The sequence below is a fragment of the Amblyraja radiata genome, chromosome 14, assembly GCF_010909765.2.
Source record: "Amblyraja radiata isolate CabotCenter1 chromosome 14, sAmbRad1.1.pri, whole genome shotgun sequence".
In the NCBI taxonomy this organism is placed as follows: domain Eukaryota; kingdom Metazoa; phylum Chordata; class Chondrichthyes; order Rajiformes; family Rajidae; genus Amblyraja; species Amblyraja radiata.
In genome coordinates, this window is record NC_045969.1 from 902400 (window position 1) to 919481 (window position 17082).

Consider the following 17082-nt stretch of genomic DNA (forward strand, 5'->3'; position numbering starts at 1 on the left):
CTGCAGACTGGGATTGGCAATCTCACACCTGTAACTCAGGACACAGTGCCAGCAATCTGCAGCACATCAAGAAATGTGTTGCCTTCGACTCTTTAACCATTTGCCGCATAATGCCCCTGATCAATAACCGTGCAATGGGAGTGAATGAGATGGGCAGAACCAGTGAGGAACTATCAGAAACGATGCCCACTTGCACAGAAACATAGACAATAGATGTAGGAGTCGGCCATTTGGCCCGTCGAGCCAGCACCGCCATTCAATGTGATCATCCACAATCAGTACCCCGTTCCTGCCTTTTCCCCGTATCCCCTGACTCCGCTATCTTTAAGAGCTCTATCTAGCTCTCCCTTGAAAGTTTCCAAAGAACCGGCCTCCACCGCCCTCTGAGGCAGAGATTTCCACAGACTCACAACTCTCTGTGAGAAAAAGTGTTTCCTCATCTCCGTTCAAAATGGCTTACCCCTTATTCTTAAACTGTGGCCCATGGTTCTGGACTTAATAATAAACCCTTAATAATATTATATGTTTCAATAAGATTTTCCTCTCATCCTTCTAAACTCCAGAGGGTACAAGCCCAGCCGCTCCATTCTATCAACATATGACAGTCCCGCCATCCCGGGATTTAACCTTGTAAACCTACGCTGCACTGCCTCAATAGCAAGAATGTCCTTCCTCAAATTTGGAGACCAAAACTGCACACAATACTCCAGGTGTGGTCTCACCAGGGCATACAACTGCAGAAGGACCTCTTTGCTCCTGTATTCAACTCCTCTTGTTATGAAGGCCAACATGCCATTCGCTTTCTTCATCTCAGTCCTAAATGGCCTACTCCTTATTCTTAAACGGTGACCCCTGGTTCTGGACTCCCCCAACATGGGGAACATTTTTCCTGCGAGTGTGTCACCAGCAGGCCAGTGGGGAATGTGGACGAGTCGGGCCTGTGGACGGGTCGGGCCTGTGGGCAACGTGGATGGGTCAGGCCTGTGGGGAATGTGGACTGGTCGGGCCTGTGGGGAACGTGGATGGGTCAGGCCTGTGGGGAATGTGGACGGGTCAGGCCTGTGGGGATTGTGGACGGGTCAGGCCTGTGGGGATTGTGGACGGGTCAGGCCTGTGGGGATTGTGGACGGGTCGGGCCTGTGGACGGGTAGGGCCTGTGGGGAACGTGGATGGGTCGGGCCTGTGGGGAATGTGGACGGGTCAGGCCTGTGGGGATTGTGGACGGGTCAGGCCTGTTCAAGGGTCGGGCCTATGGACGGGTCGGGCCCGTGGGAACGTGGACGGGTCGGACCTGTGGGGAATGTGGACTGGTCGGGCCTGTGGGGAATGTGGACGGGTCGGGCCTGTTCAAGGGTCGGGCCTATGGACGGGTCGGGCCCGTGGGAACGTGGACGGGTCGGACCTGTGGGGAATGTGGACGGGTCGGGCCTGTGGACGGGTCGGGCCTGTGGGAACGTGGACGGGTCGGGCCTGTGGGGAACGTGGACGGGTCGGGCCTGTGGACGGGTCGGGCCTGTGGGAACGTGGACGGGTCGGGCCTGTGGGAACGTGGACGGGTCGGGCCTGTGGGAACGTGGACAGGTCGGGCCTGTGGGGTACGTGGACGGGTCGGGCCTGTGGACGGGTCGGGCCTGTGGGAACGTGGATGGGTCGGGCCTGTGGACGGGTCGGGCCTGTGGGAGAGTGGACAGGTCGGGCCTGTGGATGGGTCGGGCCTGTGGGGACGTGGACGGGTCGGGCCTGTGGGAACGTGGACAGGTCGGGCCTGTGGGGACGTGGACGGGTCGGGCCTGTGGACGGGTCGGGCCTGTGGACGGGTCGGGCCTGTGGGAGAGTGGACAGGTCGGGCCTGTGGATGGGTCGGGCCTGTGGGGACGTGGACGGGTCGGGCCTGTGGGAACGTGGACAGGTCGGGCCTGTGGGAAAGTGGACAGGTCGGGCCTGTGGATGGGTCGGGCCTGTGGGGAACGTGGACGGGTCGGGCCTGTGGGGAATGCTTGGTGCAACACACATTTGATTTTTATTATTTTGCTATTGCATAACGATTAGTCATTAACTAAACCATTAAATTAATATTGATTCTGTTGTCTCCAAGGATAACAAAATTTACAAGGAAATTTATCTACAAATTTATTAAAACTCAGAATAGTCAGCACAATTCACCCCAGGTTGGAGTTGGCCCTGTGACCCACAGTAGGTCACAATGTAGAGAGAGGAGCTGTGGACGGCCCAGCATCAGCCTCCTGTGGGCACTGTACACACAGCTACACCCACTGTACACACAGCTACACCCACTGTACACACAGCTACACCCACTGTACACACAGCTACACCCCACCCACTGTGTACACAGCTACACCCACTGTACACAGCTACACCCACTGTACACACAGCTACACCCATTGTACACACAGCTACACCCACTGTACATACAGCTACACCCCATTGTACACAGCTACACCCACTGTACACAGCTACACCCACTGTACACAGCTACACCCACTGTACACAGCTACACCCACTGTACACAGCTAAACCCACTGTACACAGCTACACCCATTGTACACACAGCTACACCCACTGTACACAGCTACACCCACTGTACACAGCTACACCCCACTGTACACACAGCTACACCCATTGTACACACAGCTACACCCACTGTACACAGCTACACCCACTGTACACAGCTACACCCACTGTACACACAGCTACACCCCACTGTACACACAGCTACACCCCACTGTACACACAGCTACACCCACTGTACACAGCTACACCCACTGTACACAGCTACACCCACTGTACACAGCTACACCCACTGTACACAGCTACACCCACTGTACACAGCTACACCCCACTGTACACAGCTACACCCCACTGTACACACAGCTACACCCATTGTACACACAGCTACACCCACTGTACACAGCTACACCCACTGTACACACAGCTACACCCACTGTACACACAGCTACACCCATTGTACACAGCTACACCCCACCCACTGTACACACAGCTACACCCACTGTACACAGCTACACCCACTGTACACACAGCTACACCCACTGTACACACAGCTACACCCACTGTACACAGCTACACCCCACTGTACACACAGCTACACCCCACCCACTGTACACACAGCTACACCCCACTGTACACAGCTACACCCACTGTACACACAGCTACACCCATTGTACACACAGCTACACACACTGTACACAGCTACACCCACTGTACACAGCTACACCCCACCCACTGTACACACAGCTACACCCCACTGTACACAGCTACACCCACTGTACACACTGCTACACCCCACTGTACACAGGGCTGAAGGAACCAAGAATGAACAGATCAAAGTCTGAAGACAGACAGAAAAAGCTGGAGTAATTCAGCGGGACTGGCAGCATCTCTGGACTAATGGGATGGGTGACGTTTCAAGTTGAGACCCTTCTTCAGACTGGTTAGGGATAAGGGAAATGAGAGATGTGGAGAGATAAAGAACAATGAATGAAAGATATGTAAAACAGTAATGATGATAAAGGAAACAGGCCATTGTTAGCTGTTTGAAGGGAGACAAAAATGCTGGAGAAACTCAGCGCGTATCGCGTGCAGCAGCATCTATGGAGCGAAGGAAATAGGTGACGTTTCAGGCCGAAACCCTTCTTCAGACTGATAGGGGGTGGGGGGGGATTGTTAGCTGTTTGTTGGGTGAAAACGAAAAGCTGGTGCGACTTGGGTGGGGAGGGATGGAGAGAGAGGGAATGCCGGGGCTTCCTGAAGTGAGATAAATCAATATCCATACCACTGGGCTGTAAGCTGCCCAAGCGAAATATAAGATGCTGTTCCTCCAATTTGCTATTAGCCTCACTCTGACAGTGGAGGAGACCGAGGACAGAAAGGTCAGTGTGGGAATGGGAAGGAGAATTAAAGTGTCCAGCAACCGGGAGATCAGGTCGGTTCAGGCGGGCTGAGCGAAGGTGTTCAGTGAAACGATCGTCCAGTCTGCGTTTGGTCTCGCCGATGTATAAGAGTTCACATCTTGAACAACGGATACAGTAGATGAGATTGGGGGAGGTGCAAGTGAAACTCTGCCTAACCTGAAAGGAATGTTGGTGTCCCTGGACAGAGTCGAGGGGGGAGGTATAGCGACAGGTGTTGCATCTTCTGCGGGTGCGGGGGAAGGTGCCTGGGGACAGGCGGGGGAAGGTGCCTGGGGACAGGTGTTGCATCTTCTGCGGGTGCGGGGGAAGGTGCCTGGGGACAGGTGTTGCATCTTCTGCGGTTGCAGGGGGAGGTATAACGACAGGTGTTGCATCTTTTGCGGGTGCGGGGGAAGGTGCCTGGGGACAGGTGTTGCATCTTTTGCGGGTGCGGGGGAAGGTGCCTGGGGACAGGTGTTGCAGGATCAGAGCTGTACAATCCAGGACCATGACCTTTGGCCCCACTCCTCCATGCCGGTGGTGATGCCGGCAGTCATCCTATAACGCTGGACACTCTCTCCATCCATGACCCTGCCCCTGTATCTATTAAACATTGTAATCGTACCCGCCTCCACTGTTCCCCTGGCCGCTGGTTCCACATAACCTCCACCCTCTGTGAAAAACTCACCCTCAAGATCTACACCAAATCTCTCCCTTCTCACCTTAAACCTGATCAGCATCAACAGCAGATATGTTGGTGGATCGCAAGGCTGGAGGAATTCGTAGAAAGAAAGTGAAAAAATGAGGGTGAATGGGAGAAAGTGAAACTGAAGGGGTTGCGTAACAGCGATCGGTCATCTGTCAGGGTGCACGCGCCGGGGGGGGTGAGGGAATGATAAGCCGTGATATTACTGAACCGCCAACCCGCATACCATGGGACCAGGGCAGTGTATGGGGTGATCGCTGGTCAGCACGGACTCAGTGGGCCGAAGGGCCTGTTTCCATGTTGTATCTCTAAACTAAACAAGGATTTGAGTATAGGAGCAGGGAGGTTCTACTGCAGTTGTACAGGGTCTTGGTGAGACCACACCTGGAGTATTGCGTACAGTTTTGGTCTCCTAATCTGAGGAAAGACATTCTTGCCATAGAGGGAGTACAAAGAAGGTTCACCAGACTGATTCCTGGGATGTCAGGACTTTCATATGAAGAAAGACTGGATAGACTCGGTTTGTACTCGCTAGAATTTAGAAGATTGAGGGGGGATCTTATAGAAACGTACAAAATTCTTAAGGGGTTGGACAGGCTAGATGCAGGAAGATTGTTCCCGATGTTGGGGAAGTCCAGAACAAGGGGTCACAGTTTAAGGATAAAGGGGAAATCTTTTAGGACCGAGATGAGGAAAACTTTTTTCACACAGAGAGTGGTGAATCTGTGGAATTCTCTCCCGCAGAAGGTAGTTGAGGCCAGTTCATTGGCTATATTTAAGAGGGAGTTAGATGTGGCCCTTGTGGCTAAAGGGATCAGGGGGTATGGAGAGAAGGCAGGTACAGGATACTGAGTTGGATGATCAGCCATGATCATATTGAATGGCGGTGCAGGCTCGAAGGCCCGAATGGCCTACTCCTGCACCTATTTTCTATGTTTCTATGTTTCTATAAGATGTGATCTTACTGAATGGTGAACAGACGGAGGGGCTGATGGTGTGACTGCTCTTGATGGGACCATGGACATGGTCATGACAAGGCCTCCAGGCTTGGCTCCAGGCTTGGCTCCAGGCTTGGCTCGGTTCATTTCCGACCGTCGGCCTGCGGCCTATAACATCCTGAAGCTGCGGTCTCCGGTAGGAAATTGCCGAGTTTGGGACCTCCAAGCCGCGGAGTGTGTTTGACCGTCCCGACGTCGGAGTTTGGATCATCCTGACGAGAGGGTCTGTACATCCGGCCGTCTGTAGCGGTGAGGGTTCATGGCCCCGACCACGGGTGAACAAGGAGGAGAACTGACTGAACTTTGTTGCCTTCTACCACAGGGAAGAATGCTGTGGTGGGTGTTTGTGTTAAATTCTATTGTGTATTGTGTGTAATTTTTAAGTGTTTCGCTGCTGGCAAATTCATTTCACTGCACCTTGGGGTGCATGTAACAAATAAAATTGACTTTGACTACAGAGACGAGATGCGGGGGATGGGCAGAAGCGCGCTGGAATTACTGGGAGGGTGGAGTAGATGCAGCCTGGCAGAGTGCAGATAACTAAACCTCCAATTGGCATCCGCAATCGCCAGTGCCTCCTCCAAACCTTGCCTCCACTCTTCCCAAAACATGGGGCTAAGAATTGAGAATAAAGAACCCTGCCAATACCCAGTGAGCAGCCGAGGAAAAGTTTCCAAAATCAGCACCACACTTGATATTTCTTTACAAACTGGCAGCATAAAATTGGCAAGGGAAGCGGAAATCCATTTGGAAACTCAGTAAAATGATAAGTAGGTAGTTTGTTCCATGCAACATTTGCAGAAGCAGGGAGAAGCAATGTGACAAACTATAAGCAGCATTCACAAATTGAAACTGCACCAAGCAACTGGCGGGCTTCCAAAAGAAGTGTATGAAAAGCAAGACAAAGTGAAAGATAATGAATACCAACTAATGAAGTACTGTGATTCCCCGGGGGAGGGGAGTATTTTTGACATGGTCAGCAATCAACTCCAAACAAGTCCCTCAGGACAGTTTCTACACTGCTGCTATCAGGAGAATCAGCAGATTGAAGATGCAAATTCAGCTTGATTCAATCAGATCACGGGGGATTTGGTGTAAAAGCAGGTTTTATTAAAGATGATGCTGCATTCAACAGGAGCAGAGCTAGTGAGGATCGACGGTTAGGTTCCAACACATCCGGTGGAGATCTCCATTCACACCAGAGGTGACAGGAGACACACCGGGCCTGGGTCAGTAGCAGGTACTGGAGGCTGGAGTTGCGGGAGACCATGGAGCTCACTCCCTTCACATTGACAAGGGAGTCAGCAGCGTCTGCAGCCATCAGCAGAGCCAGTGAGTGGAGGACCCACGGCAACAACTGGGCAAATGTTAACGCTGGGTTAAACGGCCAGAGAGGCATGAAGCACGACCGCAGAAGTACATCGACAACAAGACAACTAAAACAAGCTTAGGTCACGAGAAGGACTGTTCCGAGGTGATGTTGGAGTGACAATAGGTGCAGGAGGAGGCCATTCGGCCCTTCAAGCCAGCACCATAATTCACTGTGATCATGGGTGATCATCCACATTCAGTACACCGTTCCTGCCTTCTCCCCATATCCCCTGACTCCGTTATCTTTGAGTGCCCTATCTAGAAAGCATCTAGAGAATCGGCCTCCACCGCCCTCTGAGGCAGAGAATTCCACAGATTCACAACTCTTTGGGCGAAAAAGTTTTTCCTCATCTCCGTTCTAAATGGCCTACCCCTTATTCTTAAACTGTGGCCCCTGGTTCTGGACTCCCCCAACACCGGGAACATATTTCCTGCCTCTAGCATGTCCAATCCCGTAATAATCTTTTATGCTTCAATAAGATATCCTCTCATCCTTCTAAACCCCAGTGTATACAAGCCCAGCCGCTCCATTCTTTCAACATATGACAGTCCCGCCATCCCGGGAATTAACCTGGAGTGGGGAGGAGCTAGACCGAGATGGGCATACATGTATAAGTGACGAATAGCAACACAAGATTGGGATGTAACTCGGCCAATAACTGAAAGAGAGAGGAGGGAGTTTCCGCAGCTACAGGGTCTGAAGAAGGGTCCCCACACAAAACATCACCTATTCACGTTCTCCAGGGATGCTGCATGACCCAGTGAGTTGCTCCGGCACTTTGTAAACCAGCACCTGCAGTTCCTTGTTTCCACATTCCCAGCTAAGAGGTCGCTCCTGAATAAAGAGGCGAGGACAGAATAGGGCCATGGTGTCACATGCAATACAAGGCTGACGCTACTGGAATAGAATCAGGGAGCAATGGAGGAGCGGTCACCTTTCAGGCACAAAATCCACATTCTCCAGGGATGCTGTCTGATCCATTGAGTTACTCCAACACTTTGTAAACCTGCAGTTCCTTGCTTCTGCATTCCCATCGGGCAAAAGGCACAGAAGTGTGAAAACCCACACCTCCAGATTCAGGGACAGTTTCTTCCCAGCTGTTATCTGGCAACTGAATCATCCTACCACAGCCAGAGAGCAGTACTGAACTACTATCTACCTCATTGGTGACCCTCAGACTATCTTTGATCGGACTTCACTGGCTTTACCTTGCACTAAACGTTATTCCCTTATCATGCATCTGTACACTGTGAATGGCTCGATTGTAACCATGTATGCTATTTCTGCTGGCTGGTTAGCACGCAACAAAAGCTTTTCACTGTACCTCGGTACACGTGACATTAAACTAAACTCAACTGGTATTTGGGAGAGAGAAAGACGTCTGCAGGAAAATAAGATGCAGGAACTATCATGGTGATGACATAGAGTTTCAGTTATTCTGATACTGACTGCAAAAAGATTGCAAGTCCAACAAGGAGAAATGCACTTAAGACTTTCTTGATCAATTACACTTGGAGAGGAGGAAGTAGAGAGGACTCAATCGAGAGTGGAAATGAAGTGAGATTAGTGAGCCTGCGAGAGATGATGCACAGAACCAATCAGAGGAGTCATTATATAACCATTTAGAAACCCTTGAATTCTGTTTGCGTTTTATGAACAGTCTCCTCCATTTAGCCAGTCACCTTGGCAGCACACCTCCCCGAGCAGAGAGCCTGCACTCCACTCAGCAAGTGAAGAGCAGGCGCTTCCTGACACAACCTCGACTAATCACAATCCAACATTAATCCAGACTCAGCTCAGACTTGCTCCCCAGCACTTCTGGACTCACTTTGTCCACATAATCCCCATCACCATTGTGTGACTTAGCTAGCTTCCACTCTGTGGACAGCCCATTCTAACCTCCACATCATCACCGACCATTCTCAAACACCCTGCGTCATTCACTCACACAGAAACTCCGTCACAGACCTCGTGTTTATGGTTGTGTGATCTCCCATCCCACCTACAGAAACGTTGCTCGTTCATGGTCGTTCCTACCTCCCCCTAAATGCATCAATGTCAGTCAGCTCCATCACTTCATGTGTGCACAAGATCCACCTTCTTGCAGCAACGCCTGTGTGTTCATTCCCAGCACATCCCCACAATCAATCTCTGTGTCAATTCTCATCGTGCATCTTGCTCCAGCTGTTGATGGTCCATAAAGACCCAGCAGCCCACACATTAGCCCCAGCAGCCCACACATTAGCCCCAGCAGCCCACACATTAGCCCCAGCAGCCCACACTAGACCTAGCAGCTCACACTACACCCAGCACCATAAACCCAGCAGCCCACTGTTGACCCAGCAGCCCACACTACACCCAGCACCATAAACCCAGCAGCCCACATTCTTGTGCCAACACCCCTCCCATCGCTGGCCGCAAGGCAGCTGTGAATCAAGAGAGTGCCCCCTGCCTGCCCTGGGTCTGGCCTCTGTCCGTTGTTGTGATGCAGGCTGAGGCAAAGGAGCTGGACAGAAACAGTATTGGATGAATGCCATCAATGGTCTACACACTTCTCCCTGTCCACAGGACTTGACCAGGAACCAAACTACCCACTCTGTCCTTGTGGAAGCTGTTGACCCGAAACACCAATTCCACCCACTCCCCCCACCCACAAGCTCTGACAGCAGTTTATTTGCTCCAGATTCCAGCATCTCCAGTCTCTCGCCTCTAACCTGCTCCAAGAGTTGGCGATTTTCAGTACGCAAGCACTGCTGGTGTGACGGTCCTGAACTCCATCCAGTTACTGCCAGATCTGCTCAACACTGTCTGGGTGGGTGGGGAAGGGGTGTGGAGGGGATGTGGAGGAGGTGTGGGGGGTGGGGTGGTTGAGGTGGGGGGCGGTGGGGGTGGGGAAAGGGGGAAGGGGGTGGGGGGGAGGGGGTGGGAGGGCGGGGAGGGGGTAGTGGGGGAGGTGTGTTGGGTGAGGGGCGTGGGGGGGGGGGGGTGGTTGGGGAGGGGGGGTGGGGGTGGGGTGGCTTAGGCGGTGCAGGGGCACAGAGATTGAGGGAAGAATTCTGAAGCATTGATAGAGGTGATTTGTTGAGGGGAGACACAGAATTGGAGGAGTGGGCTGAGGGAAAGCTGAAGGAGGTTACAGGGAAACACATCAGCAACACCTCTGCAAACTCTGCCAACACTAGTTGGGGCAGCAGCTCCTACAGTGGCACAACACAAGGGTGCAGAGTGTAGAGCACTTGGATCACATGGAGATGGGCCAGCAGCTTTGTGTGAGGTCTTACTCACGGGGGTTAGTGCACAGACAATGTTAGATGTGACATTATGTACAAATGCCCAAGCTAACTTCTGTATGTTGCTCCGTTACTTATAGCTCTGGTTGAATAGGCATTAAGTGAAGTTTTACTGGAAACATTAATAACCTACTGCTCAAAGAACCACCCACCTCCAATCTATCATGAGAGGTTCTATGATTAAATGCAGAATTACCAGACATCAGAACTCTGAAGTCTGATGTGGCTTTATGCTTGAATATTTTGTGTCTCTGAAGCCCCAGTATGGAGTTTGTAGCCCAGAGCCTTGCCTGAAAATACCCCTGGTAGTTAGATCACAGCAGCAAGTCTACCTACAATTACTCACCTTTTATAAAGCAATAAAGCAGCCTTGATCTGTTCCTGTGTTCCATTAGATTACTGGCGATCCATTCACCTGCTTTTATTGAAACACCGATTCACAATAAATAACACAAATACCAAATAAAAACTGATTGGGTTCAGCTTTATTTATTGCTTTATTTATTGTGATTAAACTGCGTTTCAATATAAGAAAAACAGCTGAATGGAAACCAGGAAACATTAATCACCAAAAAAAAACCCTTTGAAGGTAGACAAAAGTGCTGGAGAAACTCAGCAGGTGAGGCAGCATCTATGGAGCGAAGGAAATAGGTGACGTTTCGGGACCTGAAATGTTGCCTATTTCCTTCGCTCCCAGAGATGCTGCCTCACCCGCTGAGTTTCTCTAGCATTTTTGTCTACCTTAGATTTTTCCAGCATCTGCAGTTCTTTCTTAAACCAAAAAAAAAAACCTTTTGTTACTGAGGAGGAAAGCTGAGAATTCGCAGCATTTTCTGGATTTTATTTCAAACTGCCAGCTTTGACAGGGCTGGCCACTTATAGGAACATACGTTGTACTATCAAGTAATACCTTTGTTGAGAGAGAAGATGAATACTCACTGAATTCTCCAACCAGAGACAAGGCCTTTGCTCCTGGTGCCCACTCCTTGCAGTAAATGCCACCATTTGCCTGCTGGTGGATACCAAACGATTCGTAGCCACGAGAAAACTTGTCAAGATTTCCTTCATTTTTATCGATATGTTTGACCAAATTCTTTAAATTATTGTACCTTTGCAGAAGAGAAAAGAAAGGCAAGTTACTTGCTATCTGTGACGTACATCAGCAAATACACAGGATGATGAGAGGGAGATGGGGGGTGTCCCCGATCTGGGCATTTTGGGGCTTTGTTCTGAAAAGCTCCGCACCTGAACAATGCCAGAGGTGTGTCGCAGAGATTCTGCGACATGCAACAACTCGTCACTCTGTCCTCAAAGATGACATTAATATCACTGTTGCAAGGACTATTCACAACATCCCGATCTTTGTCTAAGTGAACATTAATCACACCTCCTATATTCACATGCACGTCATTACTGTCTAACAAACAGTCCCTGAAGTACACTACTGGTCAAAGGTTTCAAACACAGTAGACTATTATGTCCTGGACCCCATTTGGACCAATTCCCCATAATGAACCCCCATTCCTTCTCTCCAGAGATGCTGCCTGAACCACTGAGTTACTCCAGCTTTTTGTATCTACCAACGGTTTGAACCAGCATCTGCTGTTCCTTCCAACACTGACAAAGACCTTACTGAAGTCCACTAGACTACCGTCACTGTCACTGTTGGTGTAGTCTAGTGGACAGTGTTGGTGTCGTCTAGTGGACAGTGTTGGTGTCGTCTAGTGGACAGTGTTGGTGTCGTCTAGTGGACAGTGTTGGTGTCGTCTAGTGGACAGTGTTGGTGTCGTCTAGTGGACAGTGTTGGTGTCGTCTAGTGGACAGTGTTGGTGTCGTCTAGTGGACAGTGTTGGTGTCGTCTAGTGGACAGTGTTGGTGTCGTCTAGTGGACAGTGTTGGTGTCGTCTAGTGGACAGTGTTGGTGTCGTCTAGTGGACAGTGTTGGTGTCGTCTAGTGGACAGTGTTGGTGTCGTCTAGTGGACAGTGTTGGTGTCTAGTGGACAGTGTTGGTGTCTAGTGGACAGTGTTGGTGTCTAGTGGACAGTGTTGGTGTCTAGTGGACAGTGTTGGTGTCTAGTGGACAGTGTTGGTGTCTAGTGGACAGTGTTGGTGTCTAGTGGACAGTGTTGGTGTCGTCTAGTGGACAGTGTTGGTGTCGTCTAGTGGTCAGTGTTGGTGTCGTCTAGTGGACAGTGTTGGTGTCTAGTGGACAGTGTTGGTGTCGTCTAGTGGACAGTGTTGGTGTCTAGTGGACAGTGTTGGTGTCGTCTAGTGGACAGTGTTGGTGTCTAGTGGACAGTGTTGGTGTCTAGTGGACAGTGTTGGTGTTGTCTAGTGGACAGTGTTGGTGTCGTCTAGTGGACAGTGTTGGTGTCGTCTAGTGGACAGTGTTGGTGTCGTCTAGTGGACAGTGTTGGTGTCGTCTAGTGGACAGTGTTGGTGTCTAGTGGACAGTGTTGGAGTCGTCTAGTGGACAGTGTTGGTGTCTAGTGGACAGTGTTGGTGTCTAGTGGACAGTGTTGGTGTCTAGTGGACAGTGTTGGTGTCTAGTGGACAGTGTTGGTGTCTAGTGGACAGTGTTGGTGTCGTCTAGTGGACAGTGTTGGTGTTGTCTAGTGGACAGTGTTGGTGTCGTCTAGTGGACAGTGTTGGTGTCAAGTGGACAGTGTTGGTGTCGTCTAGTGGACAGTGTTGGTGTCTCGTGGACAGTGTTGGTGTCTAGTGGACAGTGTTGGTGTCTAGTGGACAGTGTTGGTGTCTAGTGGACAGTGTTGGTGTCTAGTGGACAGTGTTGGTGTCTAGTGGACAGTGTTGGTGTCTAGTGGACAGTGTTGGTGTTGTCTAGTGGACAGTGTTGGTGTCTAGTGGACAGTGTTGGTGTCGTCTAGTGGACAGTGTTGGTGTCTAGTGGACAGTGTTGGTGTCTAGTGGACAGTGTTGGTGTCGTCTAGTGGACAGTGTTGGTGTCTAGTGGACAGTGTTGGTGTCTAGTGGACAGTGTTGGTGTCGTCTAGTGGACAGTGTTGGTGTCTAGTGGACAGTGTTGGTGTCGTCTAGTGGACAGTGTTGGTGTCTAGTGGACAGTGTTGGTGTCGTCTAGTGGACAGTGTTGGTGTCTAGTGGACAGTGTTGGTGTCGTCTAGTGGACAGTGTTGGTGTCGTCTAGTGGACAGTGTTGGTGTCGTCTAGTGGACAGTGTTAGTGGACAGTGTTGGTGTCTAGTGGACAGTGTTGGTGTCGTCTAGTGGACAGTGTTGGTGTCGTCTAGTGGTCAGTGTTGGTGTCGTCTAGTGGACAGTGTTGGTGTCGTCTAGTGGACAGTGTTGGTGTCGTCTAGTGGACAGTGTTGGTGTCTAGTGGACAGTGTTGGAGTCGTCTAGTGGACAGTGTTGGTGTCTAGTGGACAGTGTTGGTGTCTAGTGGACAGTGTTGGTGTCTAGTGGACAGTGTTGGTGTCTAGTGGACAGTGTTGGTGTCTAGTGGACAGTGTTGGTGTCGTCTAGTGGACAGTGTTGGTGTTGTCTAGTGGACAGTGTTGGTGTCGTCTAGTGGACAGTGTTGGTGTCGTCTAGTGGACAGTGTTGGTGTCGTCTAGTGGACAGTGTTGGTGTCTAGTGGACAGTGTTGGTGTCTAGTGGACAGTGTTGGTGTCTAGTGGACAGTGTTGGTGTCTAGTGGACAGTGTTGGTGTCTAGTGGACAGTGTTGGTGTCTAGTGGACAGTGTTGGTGTCTAGTGGACAGTGTTGGTGTTGTCTAGTGGACAGTGTTGGTGTCTAGTGGACAGTGTTGGAGTCGTCTAGTGGACAGTGTTGGTGTCTAGTGGACAGTGTTGGTGTCTAGTGGACAGTGTTGGTGTCTAGTGGACAGTGTTGGTGTCTAGTGGACAGTGTTGGTGTCTAGTGGACAGTGTTGGTGTCGTCTAGTGGACAGTGTTGGTGTTGTCTAGTGGACAGTGTTGGTGTCGTCTAGTGGACAGTGTTGGTGTCAAGTGGACAGTGTTGGTGTCGTCTAGTGGACAGTGTTGGTGTCTCGTGGACAGTGTTGGTGTCTAGTGGACAGTGTTGGTGTCTAGTGGACAGTGTTGGTGTCTAGTGGACAGTGTTGGTGTCTAGTGGACAGTGTTGGTGTCTAGTGGACAGTGTTGGTGTCTAGTGGACAGTGTTGGTGTTGTCTAGTGGACAGTGTTGGTGTCTAGTGGACAGTGTTGGTGTCGTCTAGTGGACAGTGTTGGTGTCTAGTGGACAGTGTTGGTGTCTAGTGGACAGTGTTGGTGTCGTCTAGTGGACAGTGTTGGTGTCTAGTGGACAGTGTTGGTGTCTAGTGGACAGTGTTGGTGTCGTCTAGTGGACAGTGTTGGTGTCTAGTGGACAGTGTTGGTGTCGTCTAGTGGACAGTGTTGGTGTCTAGTGGACAGTGTTGGTGTCGTCTAGTGGACAGTGTTGGTGTCTAGTGGACAGTGTTGGTGTCGTCTAGTGGACAGTGTTGGTGTCTAGTGGACAGTGTTGGTGTCGTCTAGTGGACAGTGTTGGTGTCTAGTGGACAGTGTTGGTGTCTAGTGGACAGTGTTGGTGTTGTCTAGTGGACAGTGTTGGTGTCGTCTAGTGGACAGTGTTGGTGTCGTCTAGTGGACAGTGTTGGTGTCGTCTAGTGGACAGTGTTGGTGTCGTCTAGTGGACAGTGTTGGTGTCTAGTGGACAGTGTTGGAGTCGTCTAGTGGACAGTGTTGGTGTCTAGTGGACAGTGTTGGTGTCTAGTGGACAGTGTTGGTGTCTAGTGGACAGTGTTGGTGTCTAGTGGACAGTGTTGGTGTCTAGTGGACAGTGTTGGTGTCGTCTAGTGGACAGTGTTGGTGTTGTCTAGTGGACAGTGTTGGTGTCGTCTAGTGGACAGTGTTGGTGTCGTCTAGTGGACAGTGTTGGTGTCGTCTAGTGGACAGTGTTGGTGTCTAGTGGACAGTGTTGGTGTCTAGTGGACAGTGTTGGTGTCTAGTGGACAGTGTTGGTGTCTAGTGGACAGTGTTGGTGTCTAGTGGACAGTGTTGGTGTCTAGTGGACAGTGTTGGTGTCTAGTGGACAGTGTTGGTGTTGTCTAGTGGACAGTGTTGGTGTCTAGTGGACAGTGTTGGTGTCGTCTAGTGGACAGTGTTGGTGTCTAGTGGACAGTGTTGGTGTCGTCTAGTGGACAGTGTTGGTGTCTAGTGGACAGTGTTGGTGTCTAGTGGACAGTGTTGGTGTCGTCTAGTGGACAGTGTTGGTGTCTAGTGGACAGTGTTGGTGTCTAGTGGATAGTGTTGGTGTCGTCTAGTGGACAGTGTTGGTGTCTAGTGGACAGTGTTGGTGTCTAGTGGACAGTGTTGGTGTCGTCTAGTGGACAGTGTTGGTGTCTAGTGGACAGTGTTGGTGTCGTCTAGTGGACAGTGTTGGTGTCGTCTAGTGGACAGTGTTGGTGTCTAGTGGACAGTGTTGGTGTCGTCTAGTGGACAGTGTTGGTGTCGTCTAGTGGACAGTGTTGGTGTCGTCTAGTGGACAGTGTTGGTGTCGTCTAGTGGACAGTGTTGGTGTCGTCTAGTGGACAGTGTTGGTGTCGTCTAGTGGACAGTGTTGGTGTCTAGTGGACAGTGTTGGTGTCTAGTGGACAGTGTTGGTGTCTAGTGGACAGTGTTGGTGTCTAGTGGACAGTGTTGGTGTCTAGTGGACAGTGTTGGTGTCTAGTGGACAGTGTTGGTGTCTAGTGGACAGTGTTGGTGTCGTCTAGTGGACAGTGTTGGTGTCGTCTAGTGGACAGTGTTGGTGTCTAGTGGACAGTGTTGGTGTCTAGTGGGCTTCAGTAAGCTGCCCTCACTGAAAGTCACACTGACGATTCTCTGCAAGTGTGGATTAATTCAGCTCAATAAATGCCTCCAATAACGTCCCTTCCTTCCCCTGATGTAGTCTGCGGCCTGTGATTACCACTGACAACCACTGCCCTTCAGGAATAGGTCTTGGTGCAATGCAATTTCATCGAAATCATTGTCATTCTGTGGCCCTTGTATTGTTTTTCGGCTCGTGCAAGAACACACAATCAACGTAATAACAGCAAGCCTTGTTGTTTCCAAAGGGCATGCGAGCATTTCAGTTCTGCTGTCAGTGTTAAAGTGTGTCCTTGTTTCAAGCGAGCATTGTCCCCCAATGAGTCCCTGGAGAAAGTTCGATGTTGTCAAAACCAATACAATGGGCCATGGATCAAGCAGGAAACTTCCAGCGTTGTAAAACCTCCAGGCACCGGGCGTGTGGTCGACTCAGACCCAGCACCTCCTGCACATGTAGGGACCAGGGTAATCAGAGTACCTCTATACCCTGGCTCCTCTCCATCACACACAATAGACAATAGGTGCAAGAGTAGGCCATTCGGCCCTTCGAGCCAGCACCGCCATTCAATGTAATCATAGCTGATCATCCCCAATCAGTACCCCGTTCCTGCCTTCTCCCCATATCCCCTGACTCCGCCATTTTTAAGAGCCCTATCTAGCTCTCTCTTGAAAGTATCCAGAGAACCGGCCTCCACCGCCCTCTGAGGCAGAGAATTCCACAGACTCACCACTCTCTGTGAGAAAACGTGTTTCCTTGTCTCCGTTCCAAATGGCTTACCCCTTATTCTTAAACTGTGGCCCCTGGATCTGGACTCCTCCAACATCGGGAACATGTTTCCTGCAACCTGAACCTTTAGCCGAGCCTGCATCAAAGGAGCCACCTCCTCGCGACACCACTGGCATCTTCCACTGTCAGCAGACCCCAATCCAAAGCCCA

General features: G+C 50.7%; 2 protein-coding genes across 7 annotated transcripts in view; one reads left to right on the forward strand and one right to left on the reverse strand.

The window, feature by feature from the left end:
- Positions 1-17082, forward strand: part of cadm2 (cell adhesion molecule 2) — a 1169873-nt gene that overhangs the window by 359376 nt on the left and 793415 nt on the right. The gene's annotated exons all lie outside the window — the stretch shown is intronic.
- LOC116980864 (heat shock transcription factor 2 binding protein) overlaps positions 1-17082 on the reverse strand; it is a 161267-nt gene that overhangs the window by 100344 nt on the left and 43841 nt on the right. The window contains exon 2 of the mRNA XM_033033480.1: positions 11235-11404. Within this exon, the coding sequence (XP_032889371.1) occupies positions 11235-11404 (170 nt within the window). The remainder of the gene's footprint in view (positions 1-11234; positions 11405-17082) is intronic.